The sequence below is a fragment of the Perna viridis genome, chromosome 15 (genome assembly GCF_037379345.1).
Source record: "Perna viridis isolate PV_CMFRI_1.1 ecotype Kerala chromosome 15, ASM3737934v1, whole genome shotgun sequence".
NCBI lineage: Eukaryota > Metazoa > Mollusca > Bivalvia > Mytilida > Mytilidae > Perna > Perna viridis.
In genome coordinates, this window is record NC_142459.1 from 6132471 (window position 1) to 6157338 (window position 24868).

The 24868-nt window shown below is 35.6% G+C and overlaps 2 protein-coding genes across 2 annotated transcripts; one reads left to right on the forward strand and one right to left on the reverse strand.

Moving 5' to 3' along the window:
* Positions 1 to 2034: 2034 nt before the first annotated feature.
* LOC148596707 (uncharacterized) lies at positions 2035 to 14190 on the reverse strand. The gene is made up of 10 exons (XM_088564308.1): positions 14172 to 14190; positions 13485 to 13514; positions 12386 to 12468; positions 11562 to 11633; positions 9905 to 10016; positions 7684 to 7781; positions 6216 to 6287; positions 4906 to 5188; positions 3570 to 3691; positions 2035 to 2969 (listed from the first exon to the last, which is right to left on the reverse strand). The coding sequence occupies exons 1-10, from the start codon at positions 14188 to 14190 to the stop codon at positions 2820 to 2822; spliced, it is 1041 nt and encodes a 346-aa protein (XP_088420434.1). The 3' UTR covers positions 2035 to 2819.
* A 4047-nt stretch (positions 14191 to 18237) lies between these two features.
* LOC148596708 (cerebellin-4-like) lies at positions 18238 to 23413 on the forward strand. The gene is made up of 2 exons (XM_088562886.1): positions 18238 to 18357; positions 22936 to 23413. Exons 1-2 carry the CDS (start codon positions 18278 to 18280, stop codon positions 23369 to 23371), a joined length of 516 nt encoding a protein of 171 aa, XP_088419012.1. The 5' UTR covers positions 18238 to 18277; the 3' UTR covers positions 23372 to 23413.
* Positions 23414 to 24868: the final 1455 nt, after the last annotated feature.

Below are 24868 nucleotides of genomic sequence, written 5' to 3' on the forward strand. Positions count from 1 at the left end.
TCTGTTGATGTGGACAAATTTATTCCTATCATACCTCATTTGTAGCTAGAATGACGCTGGTTGGCCTAGATTTATGGACAATAGAAGGCTTTCATCTATTATCTTGCTACAGAATCAATGACTGTCCGTAACAGGTTTTTCTAACATTGACATGGACACAGCTTGAAAATAAATCAAAGTTTCTGAAATAATTGCAGTCCACCTTTGTAGGGTCAATACAGTTAGAAGGCACTAAAATGTGATTCATGAGTAAAAAGCCAGTATATTTTCATTTTTCATATTTTGCTTGAATTGCCATACTAAACAGAAATTAATATTCAGTTTTTCATATATCCCGTGTTCTTAGGAGATAAAAATTATAAAGAATGCACTGTATATTTTAAATTTAAGGGAGATAACTCTGTAAATGACACTCAAATACAAAAGAATCTATTGGATTTTCAATGTTGATTATCTCCTAAGAGCAGGTAGATTGAAATGAATAATTACACATTTCATAATATAGACCCATAAAACAACTTAACTACAAAAATAAAAATATGTAGCCTTTTTTAGGGTGTATCGCATTTGTCAGATTTTGCATGATTCTTACTACTGTGCAAGTAGTAAAGACTACCACTTTACAACTTGAAAACAAAAAGAACAATTCGGTACACTTGTTATACAAAAGCACTTGAACCAAATAAACCTTCGATTTTCTATCTTTTCAAAGAACACATTTTTTTCGAAGTGAACGATCAAGTATTTCCGATAGATTGAGATGATGTCCTTGGAAAACACAGGCAATGGCTGACACATGCCATATTTATATTTTGTTTTCATTCATAAGAGATAAAAGACTCATGAATGAATTTAATTTTGTAATTTTTGAATTAAAACTTGATATAAGTTTAATAATTAAGATATGGACTTTGGACTTTCTTTTTACAACAAATACGAAGCTCACACAAGGGAGATAAATCTAAATGACATTCTCCAGTTCTTTTTACACAAATTTTACTTGGAATCTTTTGAGGTCACCTCGGAAGCGGATATTAATTAACAAACCAATTGAGTATAAATAAATATTTACTATTCATGTGAAGCATTCAATTTGTCGTTATTGGCTATTATGAGTTTAAATATTTCAACAATAATATTGAATTACCAAGCATTGATCATAATTGTTATTAAAGAACCCTGCTGTGGTATTCGATAAGAGAAGGAACCTTTGCGCTCCGCCACAGGAGGCTAAATTGCCCGACCTTACCCATCCCTCCTATTTTCTAGTGGCAATCAAAATTTGTCGACCCTACTGTCCTTGTGTCCCATCCCGTTTTTCATTTCATCATCATTTCATGTTCATTTTATCATCCGTTTCATGTTCATCGTCTGAATATAGCTGAAATATTGTTGCTCGGACGCTAAACCCCAACAATCAATCAATCAACTATTATGAGTTTAAATATTTCAACAATAATATTGAATTACCAAGCATTGATCATAATCAGACTAAGTATTCGGATATGATCTTAGAATAAATCAAGAAACATATTACTTTAACTTTTAATCGAAATCCAACGCAAATGATTTATGAGACCCTCCCAAGTCTATTACGAACTGGAAACAAAAAAATTACAAACAATAAAAAAGTTCCTCATTGTTTCGCTTCAGGAAAATTAAGAATGAGTTAAAATTGCAATATTGGCTTTTTTTCACATCTAAAAGTTTTATATCATTCCAATAGGTAAAACGTTCCTCGCACGTTAAAGAACCCTGCTGTGGTATTCGATAGGAGTAGGAGCCTTTGCGCTCCGCCACAGGAGGCTAAATTGCCCGACCTTACCCATCCCCCTTTTTCTAGTGGCAATAAAAATTTGTCGACCCTGTTGTCCTTGTGACCCATCCCTTTTTTTATCATTTCATGTTCAATTTATCATCCATTTCATGTTCATTGTCTGAATATAGCTGAGATATTGCTGCTCGGACGTTAAACCCCAACAAACAAACAAACCAATAGGTAAATATCATTTATTTATCTATACTTCCATTTTATTGTTGACTAAAATATTTATGTTAAAGGATGTTAATGTTCAGTAATGTCAAAACGTGGTCAATTATTGGGCAAATACAAAACTTCGCGTGAAACATGCTTTATCATAGCGTTGTCGTCTGGTACCATCCTGTGTGATTCTATTTGTGATTTATATTACTAGATTAGAGAAACGCATTTAAATAAAAATTGCGGCTTGTCCCACTGTACGTTTGACCGGTCACAATATCCTGAGATACTTAACAAAATATACACAAAATAGACCAAATACTAAGATTCAATTCGTAATCAAAACGTACTAACTAGTAGTGTTCATGCCTTGTTTTGAAGTGCAGAACAATCAAAGTGTATTACATCATCATATCAAGCCAGAATATATCAAAAAACAGAAAGTTTGTTACAAATCAAATTGAACTATTTATTGATACCATGCCACGAGGTGACCAACTCGATGTTTTTTTTTATTTGGCTGAAAATATTACTTAACCTTATCTTTATGGGACTTGAAAACTGTAAAAAAATCAAGAAAATTCATTTATCCATTCTCAAATTATCATCTGGAAAGCGTCAGGGAACGGGAACAGACAGACAGTCGGACAGGCACATTTGTGGGGTATATAACTTAAAGACATTTGCATATGTGTAGCTGAAGTCAACAAAGGACTTCATTTGTAGATTCCCTTTATACGTTAATTAGTTTTCCTGTTGAAAAAGCTATATGAAAAATTTAGGTCAGGCTTTTTCGTTGTAGAGCAGAAAGATACCTTCACAACACAAAAGTACTTTATTAGGGATATAAAGATAAAAAGAGTCCATAGCTGCCCGTCCCTATGGTATTTGTAGCAACACATTCATAGCGACCAACATTCTCAGGCACAAAGTGTTTCAGTATTAATGTATTCCCGCTAATTTGTGCATTTGTAGGTAATGGTCCATCCTGAAAGGAAAACAATTGGAGTACAAATAACCAAAACAAAAGAAACAAAAAAGGAAAAAAAATAATTGTCAGTACGTTGGACAGATAAATGTACAAACGTTAAGATCACGTTACATTGAACAAAGTAAAAGACATTGAAGCCTGAGTGCTGTTTAAATACTGACTTAGTCGGATGATTATATAAAATATTCAGACACGATGGTCTGGTACTAGCTAAGCAATAGATACAAGTAAAATCAATAGATTAAAAATTCCATGAAGAAAATAAAGATAAAATGAACAATCAGAACACACATGAGAGTATGGACCAAATGAAACGGCAGGATAAGCTTCTTTTGTTTTGTTAGATCACCTACCAGTTGTTAAATCCGGCTTAAAACGAATGAGAAGGAAGAGAACTACAACACTGCGGACAATTCTGTTCACGTGGTTGAAGTGGTAAGATAAATTACGGTTAGGATTAGAGAATATCGACCGTAAATTTTCACGTGTGTAAACATATTCTTGTACTTATAGCTTATTTGTGAGAAATCACAACGACACAAATAATCTGAATACAAGACATCTCAGAGTGTTATTATGTTTTGAAAATACACTTACCCTGAATTTGAACGAATAAGACGGCGAAGGTGATCCGACAGCAAAACAAGCCACACGCACGGTATCCCCATAATGTATAGCGGCTGGAGTCTTGTTGACATGCATCACTATTGGGCTGGAAACTACAATAAATTTCAAAATATGGGGCATCTTATGTGACATGATGCAAACAAACTTCGCGTATAAAGGTAATTCAACATTGCCATCCTTTTTTCATAACCAATTCGATGTAATTAAGTAGCAGTCTTTCTAAAAATCAGACAGAAGGTGATTCACGCATGTCAAAAACACACCGAATTCAGTTTTAATTCTTGTTCAGATACAGTCATTGACCACATAGCCGGTTTAAGTTTTTCATTTGGTTGTTGCGCATTTGAGATAAAAAAAAATATATAGATTGTATATGAAATTGGTACTTTGCAAGAGTTATCGTTCTTGATTTGGTTCCATTTGGTTGATTTTGGTTGGAAAGGAATGTATGATTTTCTCAAAAGTGCAGATCTGCATACAGAAATAATCATTGTTACGTAAAAATATTACATATGTAGACTAAAAACCATTGTCTGATCGGTGGGTTTTTCTACATCATGAATCAGTTTACCATTGGCGGTATCTAAATTTTATTCTGGTACTTAAAGTTCGAACTTGATAGTTATTTTATGACCCTCAATAAGTGAGCTGTAAAAAAGATCTTTCAACATCTTTTAAAATTGTCATTTAGAAACCATCATGAGATGGACAAACAGACAAACTGAATGACACACAACCGTTCGGAGGACAAAATATAACACATTGATCCTTCGTTTGGCTGGGTATAAAAAGTAACAAGGCTATTTAATTGTATCCCCTTTACTTTTGAGTTGTTAATATTCTTTTGAATGTTTATTTCTTGTCTTGTGATCTTGTTCACTAACCCCATACTTCAAACAACCACTGAAGTGATTGAAATTCTGATCTTTATGCGGAAGTTTTCAAAAATTTTCAACGCAATTTAAAAAAAATATATTACTTTATCGCTATTAGTCAAAAACTAAGTATACATCGGTTCAGTGATTAAATACAAACTTACATGTACCAATCATACATATTGAACATGTTGCTATGCTTTACATGTGTTTCAAGGTGCTACATTCATCAGCAGCATTAGAGTCAAACAATTAGGAAAGTCTAAATCCAAAAACCAAACGTATACAAAGTACTCACAACCCAAATTATCAAAATAGGAAGCCATTTTATGGTATGGTTTAATTATTTGCACTTAAAAGTATATCCTTAAGACAAATATCTATTATCTAAAAAATTTGCGTATTTTGTTCATCTTAAAAACTGTGTTCACCTGTAGTTGGCAAAGCTGATGAAGATGGCAAAAATGAAACATTGTTCGTTGATGTCTTGATTTGTAGTGTCGTCTGTTGGCCAGGAGTTTTAGAAGATGTTCCGGTTGTTCCTAATGAAGTTGTCGTCTGTTGTGGGAGTGTTTTAGGCGATGTCCTTGTTGTTGTCGGTGAAGTACCTGATTGTGTCGACGTTGTCCCGACAGTCGATGAAGCATTGCACTTATAGTTACAAACGTTGTCATCACAACAAAGAGGACAAGATGTTGTAGACATTGGACAGAGCTACAACATGGAGTTCATCAAGTATATTTGGCATTTTCAATTATCCTCAATATGTGTTTATATAAAACATTATCCCTCAGTTTCAGCGTTTATTTTCCAGGGCTTGAAATTAACACATTATTTTGGTTTCATTTATAATTGCTGTACTTGATATCAAATTGTTTGTTTGTTTGTTTGTTGTGGTTTAACATCCGAGCAGCAATATTTCAGCTATATTCAGACGATGAACATAAAATTGATGATAAAATGATCATGAAATGATGATGAAATGGAAAAGGGATGGGACACCAGGACAATGGGGTCGACAAATTTTGATTGCCACTGGAAATAGGGAGACTTGGGTAGGGTCGGGCAATTTAGCCTCCTGTGGCGGAGCCCTATGGTTCCTACTCCGGGAGAATACCACAGTAGGATTCTTTAACGTGCGAGGAATGTGGCATCTTTCCCAACACGGTGCGCCACTATGGCTTGCGGTCAGGTTTTCTGTATTATAGCCTGAAAACCCCAGCATGTAACACGCCAGGGGTACCCCATTCAACCACCTGGGGCACACATCCCAGTTGCTCTGTGGGCGCAGTGCCTAGCCCCCAGCATAATAACAATATATTTAAGTTAAACAACTGGGCTGTGTCGTTTAGGTGGTGGAATGGCATCCCTGGCATGCTACATGCTGAGGTCGTCAGGCCATAATACAGAAAACCTGACCGCAAACTATAGTGGTGCACCGTAATTGAAAAAAATCATCGTTTTTCGCAAGTTAAATTAACCTGCTCTGGTGGTCAACAGGAGAAGACTCGTCAGCTTCGCAACTGAAGGCTAAATTGCCCGACCCTACTTACCTCTCCCAATTAATAATGGCAATCGAAACTCATCGCCCCTATTATCAAGGGTCCAATCCCATCATCATTTCATGTTCATTTTATTATCCATTTTATGTTCATCGCCCGGATATAGCAGACAAATTACTGCTTAGGCGTTAAACACATATCAATCAATCAATCCTTTAGTTTACGTTGAAAATTGTTACCTTTTTATCAAGACAACCAAGCTTCCATTTCTTTACTCCTAAAAGATTCTTTGTTTCTTGTACGGAACAAAGCTACAAGATAATTTGCATATTAGTTATTTATTTCTTCAACCAATCTGACATAATCTATTTGATGGAGTATTTAAGGGAACCAAGACTCTAGCAGAAATCACAAGAATGTAACCCAGTGACAAAGACCAGACATAGAAAGCAGACAACCATTCAAAAAAAACATAGAGAAATTAAAAAAAAAGATACATACAAAGTAACAAAAGTAAATGAGCAACTCGGACTTCACTAAAAACTATGAGCATGAATCAGGTAGGGTGAGCGTCCTCTGCCTTTCTACAAACACCCGCCGAGTTGCTCATAAAAAGCAAGTTTAGGGTAGACGAAAGAGAAAGGAAATATAATACGTTGAACCAATCAGCTTTCATGAATATGCAAAATAAACAGGAAATCAATCAAGTGAATATGGAACTACAAGAGTACGATATAATCACACTTGGTCATACTTTCCATATCATAATCCTGTGGTATGTTTATGCAGATCATTTTAAAAACTCATAGAGAAAATTGTTTGAAATATTCGTACATTAAATACAAATTATACACCCACTTAACCAGTCATAAACAGGAATCAAACCATATTGCTTAATTTCTTTGTGGACATCCGCGATTAAACCAACCACATTGTACAAACGAATAGTGATGTTAATTTAGATACAAAAATACCTGTAATTGAATTGCAAATTTCGATATTTCGGCATGTTGTACACGTGTTTCATGATTGATTGATTGATTCTTATCTTTTAATGCCGTTTCGGCGACTAGGGCCATATCACGGCAAGAACATTGAATGAAATGGAAATATTAAAAGCAAGATCAAAGTCTCTTCATAAAATAATGAAATTAAAACAAGCAGCTATGTACATATAAAAAGGTACATAAAAGGTGAACCTAAGACATAAAATACTTATAGAAACATAACTTCGATAAAACATTTAAAATATTGAAAAACTAAGGAAGGTATCAAATTTAGATTTTATTAAATAAACCGATGTCCCGCAAGAAATCGATGATGTTTTTAGATGAAACGGTCTTGAACAAATCAAACATATTGGCGCAGTCAAAATAATTTTGCCTGGTGTTGGCAAAATCCACACAATTTAGAAGAACATGTTTGATAGAGAAAGGGCAATCACATGGGATACACTCAGGTGGAGGATCACCAACAAGCAAATGGCCACACGTGTTTCAAGTAATAGTCTCTTAACAGTAGCAATAAAATCAAATATATAGGAAGATGTAAGTCCAAACAAATTGTATACCAGAAGCTCAAAACCAAACCTATCGAAAAAAGGCAAATCCATCAACGAGAGTTCTACTGTGTGTAATAGAAAAAATGTTTCAGTGTTTTAGATCTATAGAAATAATTACCCAATTGTTACTGAAGTAAAGAACGAACCTGAGTCCCGTTGCATACAGTAAGTGTTTTACATTGATCTGGACTACTTGCACTGACACATTCAAAACAAAACTTCGATCCGGTAGGTAGTTGTGGAGCTGGAATTTATAATATGAATGGAATTTCTTGTTAACTACTTGGAAGTCTTGTCGTTTACTCTGGTATTAATGCAAATATTTATCAATTGTAGTTGTCAGAATGCAGATCAAGCCGCATTCTTAATCAACAGATTGTGTTTTGATACATATTCCTTTACTCTTATTGATTTTCTTGTTTATGGGGTACCCCTGGCGTGTTACATGCTGGTGTTGTCGGGCTATAATACGGAAAACATGACAGCAAACCATAGTGGTGCACCGTGTTGGGAAAGATGCCACTTTCTTCGCACGTTTCAAGATATCTGCTGTGGTATTCGATAGGAGTAGGAACCTTTGCCCTCCGCCACAGGTGGCTAAATTGCCCGGTCCTACTCATCCCGCTATTTTTCTAGGGCAATCAAAATTTGTCAACCCTATTATCCTTGTGTCCAATCCCACATTTCATAACATCATCATTTCATGTTCATCTTATCTTCCATTTCATGTTCATCGCCTGAATAAAGTTGAAATATTGCTGCTCGGGCGTTAAACCCCTATAATTAATCAATCAATTTTGTTTATTGTAAGTTCTTAATTGAATGTGCATTCTGGTAATCGGAAGATGGTTTTTTGATACATGTTTCTCTCTTTTAATTAATATTGTTGTTTATTGTAAATTCAGGGCTCTGAGCACTATTTAGTCGCCTTTTACGACAAGCTTAGTGCTGCTTCAGAATAGGCCTGCAGCAGCACTAAGCTTGTCGTTTGTTGGGGTTTAACGTCCGAGCAGCAATATTTCAGCTATACTGAGACGATGAACATGAAATGGATGATAAAATGAACATGAAATGATGATGAAATGAAAAAAGGGATGGGACACAAGGATAATGGGGTCGACAAATTTTGATTGCCACTGGAAATAGGGAGAGGTTGGTAGAGGTCGGGCAATTTAGCCTCCTGTGGCGGAGCCCCATGGTTCCTACTCCGGGAGAATACCACAGTAGGGTTCTTTAACGTGCGAGGAACGTGGCAACTTTCCCAACACGGTGCACAAGTATGGTTTGCGGTCAGATTTTCCGTATTATAGCCTGACAACCCCAGCATGTAACACGCCAGGGGTACCCCATTCAACCACCAGGGGCACACATCCCAGTTGCTCTGTGGGCAGAGCGCCTTAGCCCCCGGCTAGGGTTCTGAGCACTATTTAGTCGCCTTATACGACAAGCTTAGCGCTGCTGCAGGCCTATTCTTTTAACACCCGGACCTGCACGGGGACTAAGCTTGTCGTAAAAGGCGACTAAATAGTGCTCAAAACCCTAGCCGGGTATAGCTGAAATATTGCTGCTCGGACGTTAGACCCCAAGAAACAAACAAAACAAACAATATTTCAAATTCAGTATTTACAAAGGGAACTGGTAAATGGTGTTGATTATTTCAAGAAGGCAAATAAAGATATTTTGTGTCATGTATAAACGTCTAGTGACATCATATGTCAAGAATTAATTGTGCATATAGGACATGAGAAGATGGATGAGAAATCAAGGATTCAAATAAAAATTAAAGAAAGATGTAATCGTAGAATAACGACTAAACAAAGAAAACAGACAGAGAAAGAACATTAAATAACAAGAAATAACAAAGATACAATGAGAAAAAATGATTTTTTTAAATACTAAAACCAATGGCAATTTCATCCTCTGCTATTTTAGAAACATCTGCCGAATTGCACACTTTCTATTTGTATGTTTAAAAACATTTTTAAACATGCAATATCTTTTGAATTATGTTTTTCTTGTACACGACGCACCTTCTTGTAAGCAACTAATAAGGCAAAATTGATTTAATCAAATTCAAAAGTAATGAAAGAGTAATCAAGGGAAACAAAGTTATAGCGGTAATCAAAAGAATGTAATCCAGGGACAATGACCAGACATGGAAAACAGACATACACAACAAAGAACATAAAGTAACTAAAATCATACATACAAAGTAACAAAAGCAAATGAGCAACTCGGACTCCACTAAAAACTTGGAGCAAGAACCAGGTGCACTGGTAGGGTAAGCGTCGTCTGCTAGAGTGGACACGGACATTGGTGCATTAACATGATATAGATGTTGGGCGGCAGGGAACAAACAATACCTACGTGACTGTCCACATCCGCCGAGGTTACATATACTGTTAGGTAAAGAGTCACAACATTCCTCACAAGTAACAGTATCACTTCTCTTGCCAAAAGCACTGGCAACCTTACATAGCTTAAAGTAAATATAAATAAATATCAAGACATCTGTATAACTTAACTACATAAACAATGATTTTTTTTTATAATGCAGTAAACTTTAACTTACACGAAACTACTTTTCAATGTAATTTAAACAATGCAGTAAATTTTCAGAATGGAAATTACTTGAGGTGGTTCCGATATAATAAGTGACTTTTTTGATGTCTACAATTTGGCAGATGTTTTGTGAGAAAGTAGGATACACCTACCCTGCAGGTACACATAGTCCATACAGAAGATATTTAGTTTGACTCTTGATCTCGGGAACATATTTTCTTGTTAGGATATGTTATGTTTTGTATGACGTTCGGATTTATCATGACCTCAAAAAATAAAATCATAGATCATATTTTATTTGAGTTTAATATTTAGTCATGTCACTATTTGACTATTGTGCTCATTGAACACATTTCAATATTAATTGTAAGTATTTGTAAGAATGAGGAAAAATGGGCAAAAATCAGAAACATGCATGTCAAAACCCACCGATCTCACAATAACATATCACTCAAGGATGCTTTCTCTATTTGAAAAGACCATTAGTTGATCTCTGCATTACTGCCTTTGCTCAGAATTTTTTCAATAGAATGTTAGAAAAAATAGCTTTTTGACAGATATCTGCCTTGAAATGTTCATTTACAGTGCATTGCATTAAAATTGTAAATCAATGGTCCAGCATGATATGAAAATCTTGTCTGTTTGCTTTGATTCTGATGGTGGAAATTGTCAAATTACGCTATCAAAGTGATGTTTGTTTTATACTATGTGTCACCTACTGCCTGATTCTTATAGTGACTGACACTTCATTATCAATGCGTTACAGCTAGTAGGACACCATCATAATTGTGTTATCATAATTGGTGCTTACAATAACCGGTCAGTCAATTACTCTTTTATTTAAGGCCTAGGGTAAGGCACATAACTCATGAAATCAGTGATATGTTTGTATCATATTCAATTTCATCAAAGCCTCTCAAGCTTTCGTTTGAAGCAAAATAAAATGAATCCAAGTTAATTAGATACTTACATAAGATTGATGTAAAATTCTAAATACAAACGCCCCGTGCAGGTCCGGGTGTCAAACGAATAGGCCTGCAGCAGCGCTAAGCTTGTCGTATAAGGCGACTAAATAGTGCTCAGAAACCTAGCCGGGGGCTAGGCGCTCTGCCCACAGAGCAACTGGGATGTGTGCCCCAGGTGGTGGAATGGGGTACCCCTGGCGTGTTACATGCTGGGGTTGTCAGGCTATAATACGGAAAACCTGACCGCAAACCACAGTGGTGCACCGTGTTGCAATCAAAATTTGTCGATCCTATTATCCTTGTGTCCCATCCTTTTTTTTCATTTCATGTTCATTTTGTCATCCATTTCATGTTCATTGTCTGAATATAGCTGAAATATTGCTGCCCGGACGTTAAACCCCAACAAACAAACAAACAAACAAACTGAATACAAACGTTTCAATTTTTTAAGAGTTGTTTTCTTTACCCTAGGTCTACCCCCTTAATGTTTGGCCTACCTGCTTATCTTTGCAACCTTGATCAAACAGCACTATTCCATCATTTGTTATATACTGCTCTACGTAACAAGTCTGCAATAATCAACAAAAATAATCTCAACGGGGAACAATTGCAGAATCTTGTGTATTTTACATTGGAATGGATGAACACTAAAAAAAATAATTCATAAAAACAAGTGAATTAAAACCATATTGTAATTATAGGTCTTCCATATGACTTAACATAAAAAGCTTTTATATAACTTAGGAAAACATGTCTCCATGGCAACTAAAAAGTGCTCAGAACCCTGACCGGGTGACCCGGACTAAGGCGCTCTGCCAGCAGATCAACATTGTTGTGTGCCCAAGAAGCTGGAATGGGGTTACCATAGTATCAACCTTACACGGAAAACCTGACCGCAAACCATAGTTGTGCACAGTGTTGGGAAATGCCACGTTAAAGAACCCTGCTGTGATATTCAAGTAGGAACCTTGGTGGCCCGCCACAGGAGACTAAATTGCTCTCTCCCTATTTCCAGAGGCAATTAAAACTCACACGCATTAAAACGCATTAATATATCTTACAATTTTCCTGCGTAAAAATGTAATCAATTAATCAGTTTGTTTGAGAGGTATTGCACACGTCTGTGTCGTAAATTAGACGGTTCATACGATCCAGGCTTTTCATAAGCTGATGTGTCAATGTTTTTTTTTATTACTTCCGCTGTCCTTATGGTTTCTGTAATATCGTTTTCGGTTACTTTATGACTCGTTCTTATTGTATGTCAATGTGTTTATATTTTTAGATGGTTTTGTATTTTTTAGCCTTGATAACTTATAAATACCTCATGGGCTCCACATCGTGTGACGATTGGACAATCATTTGGGTTTGAAATTCCTTTACATTCAACACAAAGTGTGTTGGCAGCTAAGAAAAGTATAAAGTACTATTTCTAGTATTAAAAGTATACTGTTATATTAAAAGAACGAATGTGTTTATTTAAAAATTCTAGCAATAGGATTATTCGTTAATAGTGCATCGAATAGTATTTTGACAGACAGTACAGTAGATGTTTAAAAATGGAATTATTGACTTGTAAATTAACATTTTTCAATGGCAAAACGTGGCATTAACTTGGAAAAGATGCATTGGAAATTGGGAGCGATTAAAGTTCTTTCCAAGTCATGATCTTGGATATATACACACAAATTAGACCATCAACATATTTATTAAAATGAATTATCAACATCCTGACAGTTCTCCATTTTACAACTTTCAAATCGCATTTTTTCATTTTCTTACAGTTAAGAGAGTAAAATGTGGTAATTGTGTACATATATTTTTGGTAATTTTAAATGATCTTTTTAAAAACTTTCACAGGTAAAGGATTCTATGGAAATAATTGAAAGTGCCAAAAAATGTGCAGGGAGTACATATTCTCAAACTGTAAATGCATAAAGGAAATATTTTCTATTTTGTCAATCCAATAAACTTCAAAACTCTGCCAGGGAGTAAGTGTCGTAAAATATGAATTTGGTCTGTGCAAAAAACCAATCCAAATCATATCATGTTTTTTGGGGGGTTGAACAGAATATATTGAGAAGTATGTATTGTATACAAGCGTTTCAGATGATTTCTGTCTATTATTCAATAAAAAAAATATTGGCAACTTTATATATGCATGTGTATGTCATACATCGTGACTTTGATGGAACTCTAAACAAGTACCACAAACCAATTAAAACAGTTCTTGTTAAGTCATTGAACGTTGAATTAGAGTAGTAAAGAACTACCTCGTGAACTATGATCGGTAACTTTTATTTTTTTATCGTACATTATTGACAAAATGATTTGTATAGTTGGCCGTCTTTTCCATTTCTTTTTTGCAAGAGGTTGTAAAAATATTGCTGAACATTACTTAATATGTATCAACATTTACTCACATATATAGCTTGGAAACAAAATAAAAAATCCTGAAAAGTAAAGTATCTAATTGAATGTGTTCCTATTAACCAACACTGTGTTACATATTCTAGACGATGATAATAGTACCTATACATATGACAAGCAAACCAGTATCAAACCCATGACTGATTATTTGGTTGGTTATTTGATAATGGTTTAAGACCTAGAGTAAGGGCCATTACTCTTGAAATCAGTGATATGTTTTTATCATATTCAATTTCATCAAAGCCTATTTAGCCTTTATTTGAAACAGAATGAAATCAGTCAAGTTACTCCGATGTTTACATGAGATTGGTGTAAAATGCTGAATACAAACGTTCCGATGAATTGTGGCACAGAAACGGTTCCAATTTATAGCATGCTTACCGAGATCACCAAAGCGGTCATATACACTTTAAAGAGACAGAGTGTCCATGAAACAAAACAAGTAGAATCAATAACCATGGTATTACTATCTTATCGTACATATCTTCTGACCGTACATTAAATTGGGCTCTAAAAATTGATGGTATATCAAATAAGATAAATTCGAATCAAATTTACTTAGAGAACCGAGTTAGTTACGTCTGTTAAAATAGGAATCTAGAATACATCTATAATGGATTAGGCAGGTCCATTTTAAAACGTCAAAATAGATCATCACACTTAAGGTTTTGTTTACATACCTATTACTAAAGTGGTCATTCTGTCTTATCACCTTCAACCTTATCGGTTGTTATAATTATACCTCATAACCCTTTATAGATGTTTAGGCCATGTGCGATCACTAAATTAGATGTTGAAATATTGTATTCTCATAGTAGATACAAGTCCATTTGAAATTCATGCAAACAATGGATCAAAAAATTTTTATTTCGTTTTACAAGTTGAGGAATCGATTGTTGTTAAGAGTAGTTTAATTTAGTACTTGTCTAAGCAGTAAACATTTAAATAAATTAATTGTGTAAAAAGTTAAATTGTGACAAATATCTAGTTCTACAGGTTAAAAGTCATAAAATAGGAGATTTTGCATTGTGGTGCAGCGTTTCGATTAACCGGATGTTAACAAAAAAATTAAGATCGGTCTTCGCATTTCAATACGTTCTACATTGGAAATTCCGGAAAAGAAACTGAAATTAGAACCAGACTTACAAACTCTATACATGCTAGTTGCAGAGGTCGTTATAACCTTGAACAACACAAAGTAACGAACAAATATAAAAATCCATAAAATAATAAATGCAACGTTCGGTATTGTAATCTAGTTATTTCACAAAGTGTTTGCCTGGTGTTGATCAATACGTTTGATTTATTTATCATAAATGTATAACGAGAATGGATACGGTGAATATATGCTGCAGTACGCCAAGTCCATGTTATAGTCTATTTAAGAGGATGTCCATGTAAAATGATATGGCACAGGGTAAAAAATATCATTTGTATATCAAATAGTGTAACCTTTTTTTTTTTAATCGACAATGAATGGCTTAGAAAATTATTGTAAAATTTCCAAACAAACAACAACCTATTTTTTTTTCAAATTAAAGAGTTATCTCCCTTCCTTCAATTAATTTCAGTGCTTTTGATGTAATTTACTCCTCTTTTATCATTGCAGTTAATAAAAAAAAATTATTAAATTTTGAGAAATAATGCATTTGTGATGTAAAATATGACATTTTTTTTTAAACAATAGACGGGTCCAAAATTATACTTGTCAAATTGGGTACCACTTCACTTTAGATCGAAAAATAAACACGATAGGTATGTTGTACTGTCTGTGTGAGACAGTATTGATAATCAAATCCTAGACATTGGAAAAGTGGCTGAAATGTGGATGGGAATCAGTACCAAGCACGGGATAGTGCACCTCAAATTAGGCAAACATAAGGAGTAGAAAGAGATATAATAATTTTCTTAAGGAGAAAGTCACTTTAAAATTCAGAGCCATCTTGTGTAAGTTTCAAGATATTTTGTTGATGGAAAAACTTATATAAAAAACCTTATATGGAGATATATGGAGTCGACCAAAAATACACAATTATTTGCAAGATGACATCAATAACCTTTCCACTTAAGTTTAAGCTTTTCTCTATGAAATTACTCTTCTATTGTGCAGGTTTTATAGAATTCGTCAATATAATAGAAATGTTCACCAAATAACGCCATATGTGTCCGTCAACACAGTAATACTATATTTCAAGAGTTTGTGAGAATATTATCGCCCATGAAAGAAGATGCATCATGAACAAGAGAGGACCTCTTAGACAAAATGTCATCAAATATTGATATAAGTTTTGTCCATTATGTGAAAATGTGTTGCAAAAAGGTGTTGTAATTTTTATTTTCAAATACAAAATAAATGTTGCGGATATAAATAAATATCAAATTTTCGTGGTTTTGTCGATCTTATTTGGCCCCGTGCAGGTCCGGGTGTTAAAAGAATAGGCCTGCAGCAGCGCTAAGCTTGTTGTAAAAAGCGACTAAATAGTGCTCAGAACCCTAGCCGGGGACTAGGGCGCTCTGCCCACAGAGCAACTGGAATGTGTGCCTCAGGTGGTGGAATGGGGTACCTCTGAAGTGTTACATGCTAGGGTTGTCAGGCTATAATACGGAAAACCTGACCGCAAACCATAGTGGTGCACCGTATTGGGAAAGATGCCACGTTCCTCGCACGTTAAAGAACCCTACTGTGGTATTGTTCCGGAGTAGGAACCATAGAGCTCCGCCACAGGAGGCTAAATTGCCCGACCTTACCCATTTCTCCCTATTTCCAGTGGCAATTAAAATTTGCCGACCCTATTGTCCTTGTGTCCCATCCCTTTTTCATTTCATTATCATTTCATGTTCATCTTGTCATCCATTTCATGTTCATCGTCTGAATATAGCTGAAATATTGCTGCTCGGACGTTAAACCCCAACAAACAAACAATCAAACGATCTTATTTGATCACGAATGCGATGGAAATTTAAAAGTAGCTGCTACTCTTTGCCTAAATCTGTGGTCTTTTTCACAAAAAAAGTCGTAGGGGTAAAATTAGTCGGACTTTTATTTACGATGACGTCATAACTTACTACTTACTTTACTCTTACGATTCTTGTGAAAGGGATCTCTGGTTATTTTGTTTATTTTTCCTGTAATATTGGTGATGCCATTAACATCGACCAGTCCACAGTTCGAGAATCAAATAATCACAAATAAATCAATGTTTTGTTTACCAATTCATTCGTTGGACTAATATCAATTTTAAATTAAATTATCAGGAAGTTTTGTTTTCTTTGTGAGCGGGTTTTTTTTTCAGAAAATCATGGTTTTGGCCAGTTAATACTTTAAAAATCGCTGTTGAGAAGGCCAACTGCCAATAACCAGATTTGTTTGGAAAATGAGAAACATTCCTTGAACAACAAGGAAGAAACTATCCTAATCCGATTATTTCAAAGTTTTCTTAACATAAGGTAACATTATCTTAATCGTAGAAAATGTATTTGTTAACTTCAGGAAAACTTCAAGAAATCGGACATGTGTTGCCTTTGAATAACTTAAAAGTATTTTCGTGTTCAAAAATTGGTCTCCATGGTACAAAAATGTTATTTCATTGTTTAAATATAGAAATGGGCATCTGCATTTATCATAGCTAACTACTGGAGAAAAATGCAAATCTCAAATGGGGCGTTCGTATGGGATCATGAAAATGAAGAATGAGAAAATATGTTTGAAAAGTTTTTTTTTCCAACTAAATAAAATGTTTGTTTGTTTGTTGGGGTTTAACGTCCGAGCAGCAATATTTCAGCTATATTCAGACAATGAACATGAAATGGATGATAAAATGAACATGAAATGAAAAAAAAGGATGGGACACAAGGACAATAGAGTCGACAAACTTTGATTGCCACTGGAAAAAGGGGGGATGGGTAAGGTCGGGCAACTTAGCCTCCTGTGGCGGAGCGCAGAGGTTCCTACCCCTATCGAATACGACAGCAGGGTTCTTTAACGTGCGAGGAACGTGGCATCTTTCCCAACACGGTGCACCACTATGGTTTGCGGTCAGGTTTTCCGTATTATAGCCTGACAACCCCAGCATGTAACACGCCAGGGGTACCCCATTCCACCACCTGGGGCACACATCCCAGTTGCTCTGTGGGCAGAGCACCTAGCCCCCGGCTAGGTTTCTGAGCACTGTTTATTCGCCTTATACGACAAGCTTAGTGCTGCTGCAGGCCTATTCTTTTAACACCCGGGCCTGCACGGGACGCCATAATATGAGACTTAACTGTTATTTGTGAATACAGGCCCTGGATTACAAAAGTGATTACTATCTTCGTTTTCGTGGAAACCCACAAGGAGTATGACACCGATTTCCACTTTTCTGTGATTTCGTTCGTCGAAATTTCTGTAGCTATCAATGTTCGATTGCCTTGGGTATGTTTTACTTCTATTTCCATATTCCGAAAGCCATTTTCTTGCTGCTTTTAACTAAAGTAGAAAAATATGCTGGTAAAATATACGGCGTCTGAAAATATATTTGACGTGCCGATATCATTTGAATGGGGATGTGGTAGGATGTAACAAGCTTTACAACAACACCAATTCAGTATTTTTAGTTTTTTTGCATAATGTAACATCGGTTAAATCGTAGGAGTTTTTTTTATGTGTACAACTCCATTACAAAATGAAATCAGTGTTTTAACATACGGTAATGTTGTAGTGTTTTTGTACTTCCTTAATACGAACCTGTTTTTTTCTATAAAATATTGTGTTTCCTGGTGTACATTTATAAAATTGAACGGCAGTCTTATGATGAAGTCCTTTGTAATAGCTAGTATTACAACTGTATGTATTGTAAACCTTGCATCTGGTTACGGATATTATACAAGGTAAGACAGAAAGAAGTTGGTTCGGTAAAGGCAAAATTTGGCTTCTAAAACAAAGACACTTTTATGTTGTTTCTCTAGCTCTTTGATGTGTTTTATAGTTGATTTGATTGGTTTATGGTACTACCAAGAAATCAGTTTTAATCAAATTTTCAAAAATGCCCAGCCCCGTGCAGGTCCGGGTGTTAAAAGAATAAACCTGCAGCAGCGCTAAGCTTGTCGTAAAAGGCGACTAAACAGTGCTCAGAAACCTAGCCGGGGGCTAGGCGCTCTGCCCACAGAGCAACTGGGATGTGTGCCCCAGGTGGTGGTATGTGGTACCCCTGGCGTGTTACATGCTGGGGTTGTCAGGCTATAATACGGAAAACCTGACCGCAAACCATAGTGGTGCACCGTGTTGGGAAAGATGCCACGTTCCTCGCACGTTAAAGAACCCTGCTGTGGTATTCGATAGGAGTAGGAACCTTTGCGCTCCGCCACAGGAGGCTTAATTTCCCGACCTTACCCATCCCCCCTTTTTCCAGTGGCAATCAAAATTTGTCGACCCTATTATCCTTGTGACCCATCCTTTCTTTTTTTCATTTCATGTTCATTTTATCATCCATTTCATGTTCATTGTCTGAATATAGCTGAAATATTACTGCTCGGACGTTAAACCCCAACAAACAAACAAAACAAAAATGCCCAACATTGTTAGGCCAAAGGGGTTCTAACCGAACCTCCTCCTCTCTAGGTAAACTTCAAAGGGTTTTGTAATATCGAGATACCACATTCACCGAATATGACATAAGCAACTAGGCATTTAGGAATCCAAAGTCTTAATAATGTGATATCGTACATATGCATTGTTACCATTTCATTGCTAATTATAGGATCCGGGTGTTGGAATAGACCGGAAGTAAACATAACCGTGTCATAATATGTGACAATGAGCATTTAAAAAATCTAGATTTTGATAAATACTTCGTTTAAATGGCTGAGTTTTTGTTTGTTTGTTTGTTGGGGTTTAACGTCCGAGCAGCAATTTTTCAGCTATATTCAGACAATGAACATGAAATGGATGATAAAATGAACATGAAATGGAAAAAAAAAAGGATGGGTCACAAGGATAGTAGGGTCGACAAATTTTGATTGCCACTGGAAAAAGGGGGGATGGGTAAGATCGGGCAATTTAGCCTCCTGTGGCGGAGCGCAAAGGTTCCTACTCCTATCGAATACCACAGCAGGGTTCTTTAACGTGCGAGGAACGTGGAATCTTTCCCAACACGGTGCACCACTATGGTTTGCGGTCAGGTTTTCCGTATTATAGCCTGACAACCCCAGCATGTAACACGCCAGGGGTACCCCATTCCACCACCTGGGGCACACATCCTAGTTGCTCTGTGGGCAGAGCGCCTAGCCCCCGGCTAGGATTCTGAGCACTATTTATTCGCCTTATACGACAAGCTTAGCGCTGCTGCAGGCCTATTCTTTTAACACCCGGACCTGCACGGGGCTTAAATGGCTGAGAGAAGACCGTGTAACCAAAGACGGAAGTAGGCTAATTTGTATTAAGAGAGCCACATTAAATGTACGATTGATTGCTATTTACCGCCAAGGCAGCAATATTTCAGCTATATCCGGGCAATGAACTTGGGATGGATGATAAAATTAACATGAAATAATATAGGATAGGACATGATGATAAAGAGTGGACGATTTTCGTTTGGGTCGGGCAATTTTGCCTCCTGTAGCGATGAAAGGGGCTTCTTATTCTATCGAACACCACCGCAGGGTTTTTATAACGCGCGAGGGACGAAACATCTTACTCATTAGGGTGCTCCACTATGGTATGCGGTCAGGCTTTCGGTAATGTCGTAACGACCCCAGCATGTAGCATATCATTGGAACCCCATTCCAACAGCTAGGGCACGCAACCTAGTTGCTCCTGGCTAGGGTTCTGAGATCTGTTTAGTGGCTTTCTACGACAAGCTTATCGCTGCTGTAGGCTTTTTCATTTGACACCCGGACCTGCACGGGGCCATTAAATAAACGTACAAGATCCAATCTGCAAAGGTCTTTCATTGGGGGTCTTTAGGGCTGTTAGTTACTTTTTTTGTTTCCATCCCTTATACATATTTCTTATATATATTTTATATATATAATTAAAACTGATTTCTATTTGCACTTGTTCACGGCCTTACAGTGACTTACTATAGCCAAAGCCCATCTAATTAGATGTTTATTTTCAATTTATTATTAATCCCCAAGATAATGTGGTAAAAGTATTGTATTGGAAAACAAGGCTGCGAACTATCATGATGTATCAAAATGATAATATAAGGGAGACAACTCAAAGTATTTGTTTAACCAAACAATTTTATTGCTCGTGAAGTAAATCAAAACGACGATCAACTAATCTTTGTACTTTTTTTCTCAAATAATTAATAATTAAGCCAGGTCTATGCGATTGGTTATGAAATATTTGCGATCAACTAATCAATTAGTAATGAACACAAAGAACACACAGATAGGGAATATACTTCTTTAATATCTTATGAACTTCGTACTTATACCATATTCCAACCCCCTCCCCCCCTCATTGCTTACTACCTATACCCCATACAATCCACATTGTAAATTTCTAATCAAATATTTATATTATCCAATTAAAATTTTTTTCAACATTTTAGCTTACTTTTTAGTTAAATTTAATAAAGGAGACTAAAAAGTGCCCAGAACCTTAGCCGGGGGCTTAGGCGCTCTGCCCACAGAGCAACTGGGATGTGTGCGCCAGGTGGTCGAATGGGGTACCCCTGGCGTGTTACATGCTGGGGTTGTCAGGCTATAATACCGAAAACCTGACCGCAAACCATAGTGTTGGGAAAGATGTCACGTTCCTCGCACATTAAAGAACCCTGCTGTGGTATTCGATAGTAGGAACCTTTGCGCTCCGCCACAGGAGGCTAAATTGCCCGACCTTGCCCATCCTCCCTTTTTCTAGTGGCAATCAAAGTTTGTCGATCCTGTTGTACCTGTTTTCCATCCTTTTTTTTTCATTTCATGTTCATTGTCTGAATATAGCTGCAATATTGCTGCTCGGACGTTAAACCCCAATAAACAAACAAAAGTTAAATTTAATACACTTGGCGTCCTTCGTCTATTACAACTTTTCAAAATTTGGTAATAATGTTTATTATTGTATCCTGCATAGAACTGATGTCGGGATTTTCGATCCGTCAAAACACATGGCCGCTGTTACTAAAAATTGAGCATAAGGGTCAGACGGTGGGTTTTCGCATATATCTCCAAAACCAGTTGGTTAGATCAAATTCTAACTGGATGAAAGTGTTCAACATGATATGATCTATCTGAGGTACAATTTTGGTTTTGATCTGTGATACCATGTTTGAGTTATTGCATTTTTTAAATTTTTTTTTGTTATTTTTAATGTTAATTCTTTCAAAAATATACTGACACTACTTGATCAATTGGAATCAAACTTGGTATGAATTTTCCTTAATGTATCCTGCATAGAACTAATGTGGGCATTTCTGATCCGTCGAAAAACAGCGTCGCCGTTGCTAAAAAATAGAACAAAGGGGTAAGACAATAGTTTTTTTGCATATATCTCCAAAACCGTTAGCCATAATCTTTCTATTGTTGAAATGATCCTTATCATAAGGTCTACATAAGTCTCCAAGGGATGACAGTTGTCTGGCGACTCCATGTAAGGGGTGAAAAATGACTTTTTTTTTTACATTTTTCAGCCATTATGTTGGATAAGGCCTACAAAAGTTTGCGGGAACTACTCCTTGCTTGAATTATTGCCCCTGAAAGGTAAAAAAATATGTTTTAAGCATTTTTCAGCCAATATCTTAAAAACTGTAATAGAATGAAACTTTCTATTGATGAAATGATTCTTATAATAAGTCTCACTTAAGTCTTCTTTGAGTCAAAATTGTCAGACAACTCCTTGTTTGAGTTCTTGCCCTTAAAAGGCAAAAAAATAATTAGGTGAGCGATTTTGACTCCTGGGAGCCTCTTGTTTTATCTTCATATGTACCTTTATTTTGGTCTTTGTGCGTAAGGTCATGAAGAAAAATACATTTTGAACCAACCATGTGCCGATATCTAAAAAGTTTTTAAGTAGGAGAAAAGTTTTTTCATTGAACTGGTGATTCTGTTGAACAACGTTTACATAAATTAAAGTTTTTGTCATAGTCTCGATGCTTTAGCCGTGTCTGTGTTTGACATGCACAATTCTCTCTAGACGCTGCAGCTAACCCTAACATAAAATGCAAGAATCTTGCAAAGTCGGAAAAAAGTGAATGATTTTCGATTAACAAACGACGTAAAATTTGAATTTTGTCCGAGAGTATCGTTTTGTCTGCAGCTGCAAGTAAAAGAGAAAATGAACATTTGCCGCTTCCTTGAGCTAGACAAAATACGTGAATAAGTCAGTTTTGTTTATTGTAATTTAAAACCTTCTGCTGATCAGCATTTAGAAACATTGGGTAATGTACTTGGGAGGAAAAATTAATAACTTGGTGTGTCTCCTCGCACGTGTAATATGGATTAAGTTTCCATGTACCTTTCCAGGAATGATGACACCAGTGAAGAAACAGATGGCACTTCTCTCAAAACAGGGTTTATGGCTGTTATTGTACCGGATTCTAATATTAAGATTTTCAAGGGCCATATTATTAAATTCGACAGGGTAGTCACGAATATTGGAAATTGCTTTAGTAAAATAACAGGGGTATTCACAGCACCTGAGGAAGGTGAATACCAGTTTGAAGCAAGTTTCATAACGGGCAGCTATGGCAGAAATTTTACTCATATTAATCTCATGAAAAATAACCAGGTTATTTGTAGAGCTTTTGGAACATATTATGCTAAACATGCAACAAGCTCTCTGCAAGCTGTTCTGAAGTTGAAGAAAGGTGATAAGGTATACCTAAAGAATAACTCCAAAAAGAAAGTGTCGTATGTATGGGGAAATATGAATAGCATGTTTTCAGGACATATGGTGTAGGCCGAACAAGGACTGTTAGCAAAATAAAGCATGACATATTGACGTTTTGTGTATTTTTTTCAAAGTTACAGGTTTGTAGTTAAATACAAATACTCTGGAATAAAAGTTGTGTAACAAATAATTCAGATGCATATGCTCTAATGATGAATTGTAGGAATATAAATGTAAGATCCAATTATTAGTTTAAGGCTGTAGCTAATACTAAATTTATTAGACTCGTTTTAATTTCTTGAAATTATATTCAGTGCTTTACGTTGATAAAAGAAGCAGAATATATAATTTTTAATACATTTTAGCCACATGTGTTATGGGATTAGTTTCAATATACATATAGTGGCTTCATCAACACAATTTTTTATCATTTAGGTGCTTTGAGTTTTATGTCAGAATGTCACAAAATATTTTTTTTTGCAGATTTTTTCAGAGTGTTTTCCCTTAGGTGTTGTGTACCCTCTTGAAAAACAAACTGGTTCGTAATTTATTTTCGTCCAATACAGCTGTTGGAAAATAAAAATATAGCATTTTCACTTTAAACTATTCAAAACAAATGTAATCATTTTGCAAAAAGTTTAACAATGAGTATCATTGATGCTTTTCATTAAAACAGTAAATGAACTTAACCAAACTTGCATTATGATGTTGATTTGGAGTCAACATCACAAGTATTACCATGAATTAAATTATTCTTTTTATAGTAAATCGTCCCGAGAATCATATCATTCCCAATACCACCATTTCTTACAATAAATAAAAAAATAATAATCGCTTCCGTTTAGAAACCGCAAAAAATAAATGAAATAAGTCATTTGTCGTTTTGGCAAAAAAGGACCTAACATTTGAACAACGTAGTTAATCTTCTTCAGTTAGGTACAACTCTGCCTTAAAACCAGGCAAAAGTTCAGGATTATAAATCATAAATCTATGCATATATTTATCTCAGCAATCTATTGATTGGAATCCTTCAGTTGGTCTCATAGAAATTATATTCGACATCAAAAGAGCAAAGGAAGTTGGTTAATGGAGATATTGACACTTACGACTCGGATACCTTCCACTATATAGAAAAGTGCGGGAAAAATTCCAGCCAGATTTTTGCACTATGACCATTTATAAATTATTTCACGATAAAGCAGATACAATGAAATGAAAGCAGGAAGAATTGTTTTAGGACATAACAATATAATATGTTTGAATGGGTTCATAGATCATCTTTACTTATGACAGAGCCATACTTAACTAATTTGGCGAGAATAATTTCAAAACCAAAACTTGAACAGAAGAACAATTGTGTGAATACAAAGTTCAATCATTGTCATACCATTTAACATAAGTTATTATATTCAGTATTTACACCATAAGCAATTTGAAGTTTTTTAAGTCAAGAAAAAAAGTAAAATGCGCCTGCCAAATTAAAAAAAAAAACAAAAAAAAAAAAAAACAGTCAAACATTAAAATTCCAGTCCAATGTTTTAATGATTATAAACAACTAATGATTGC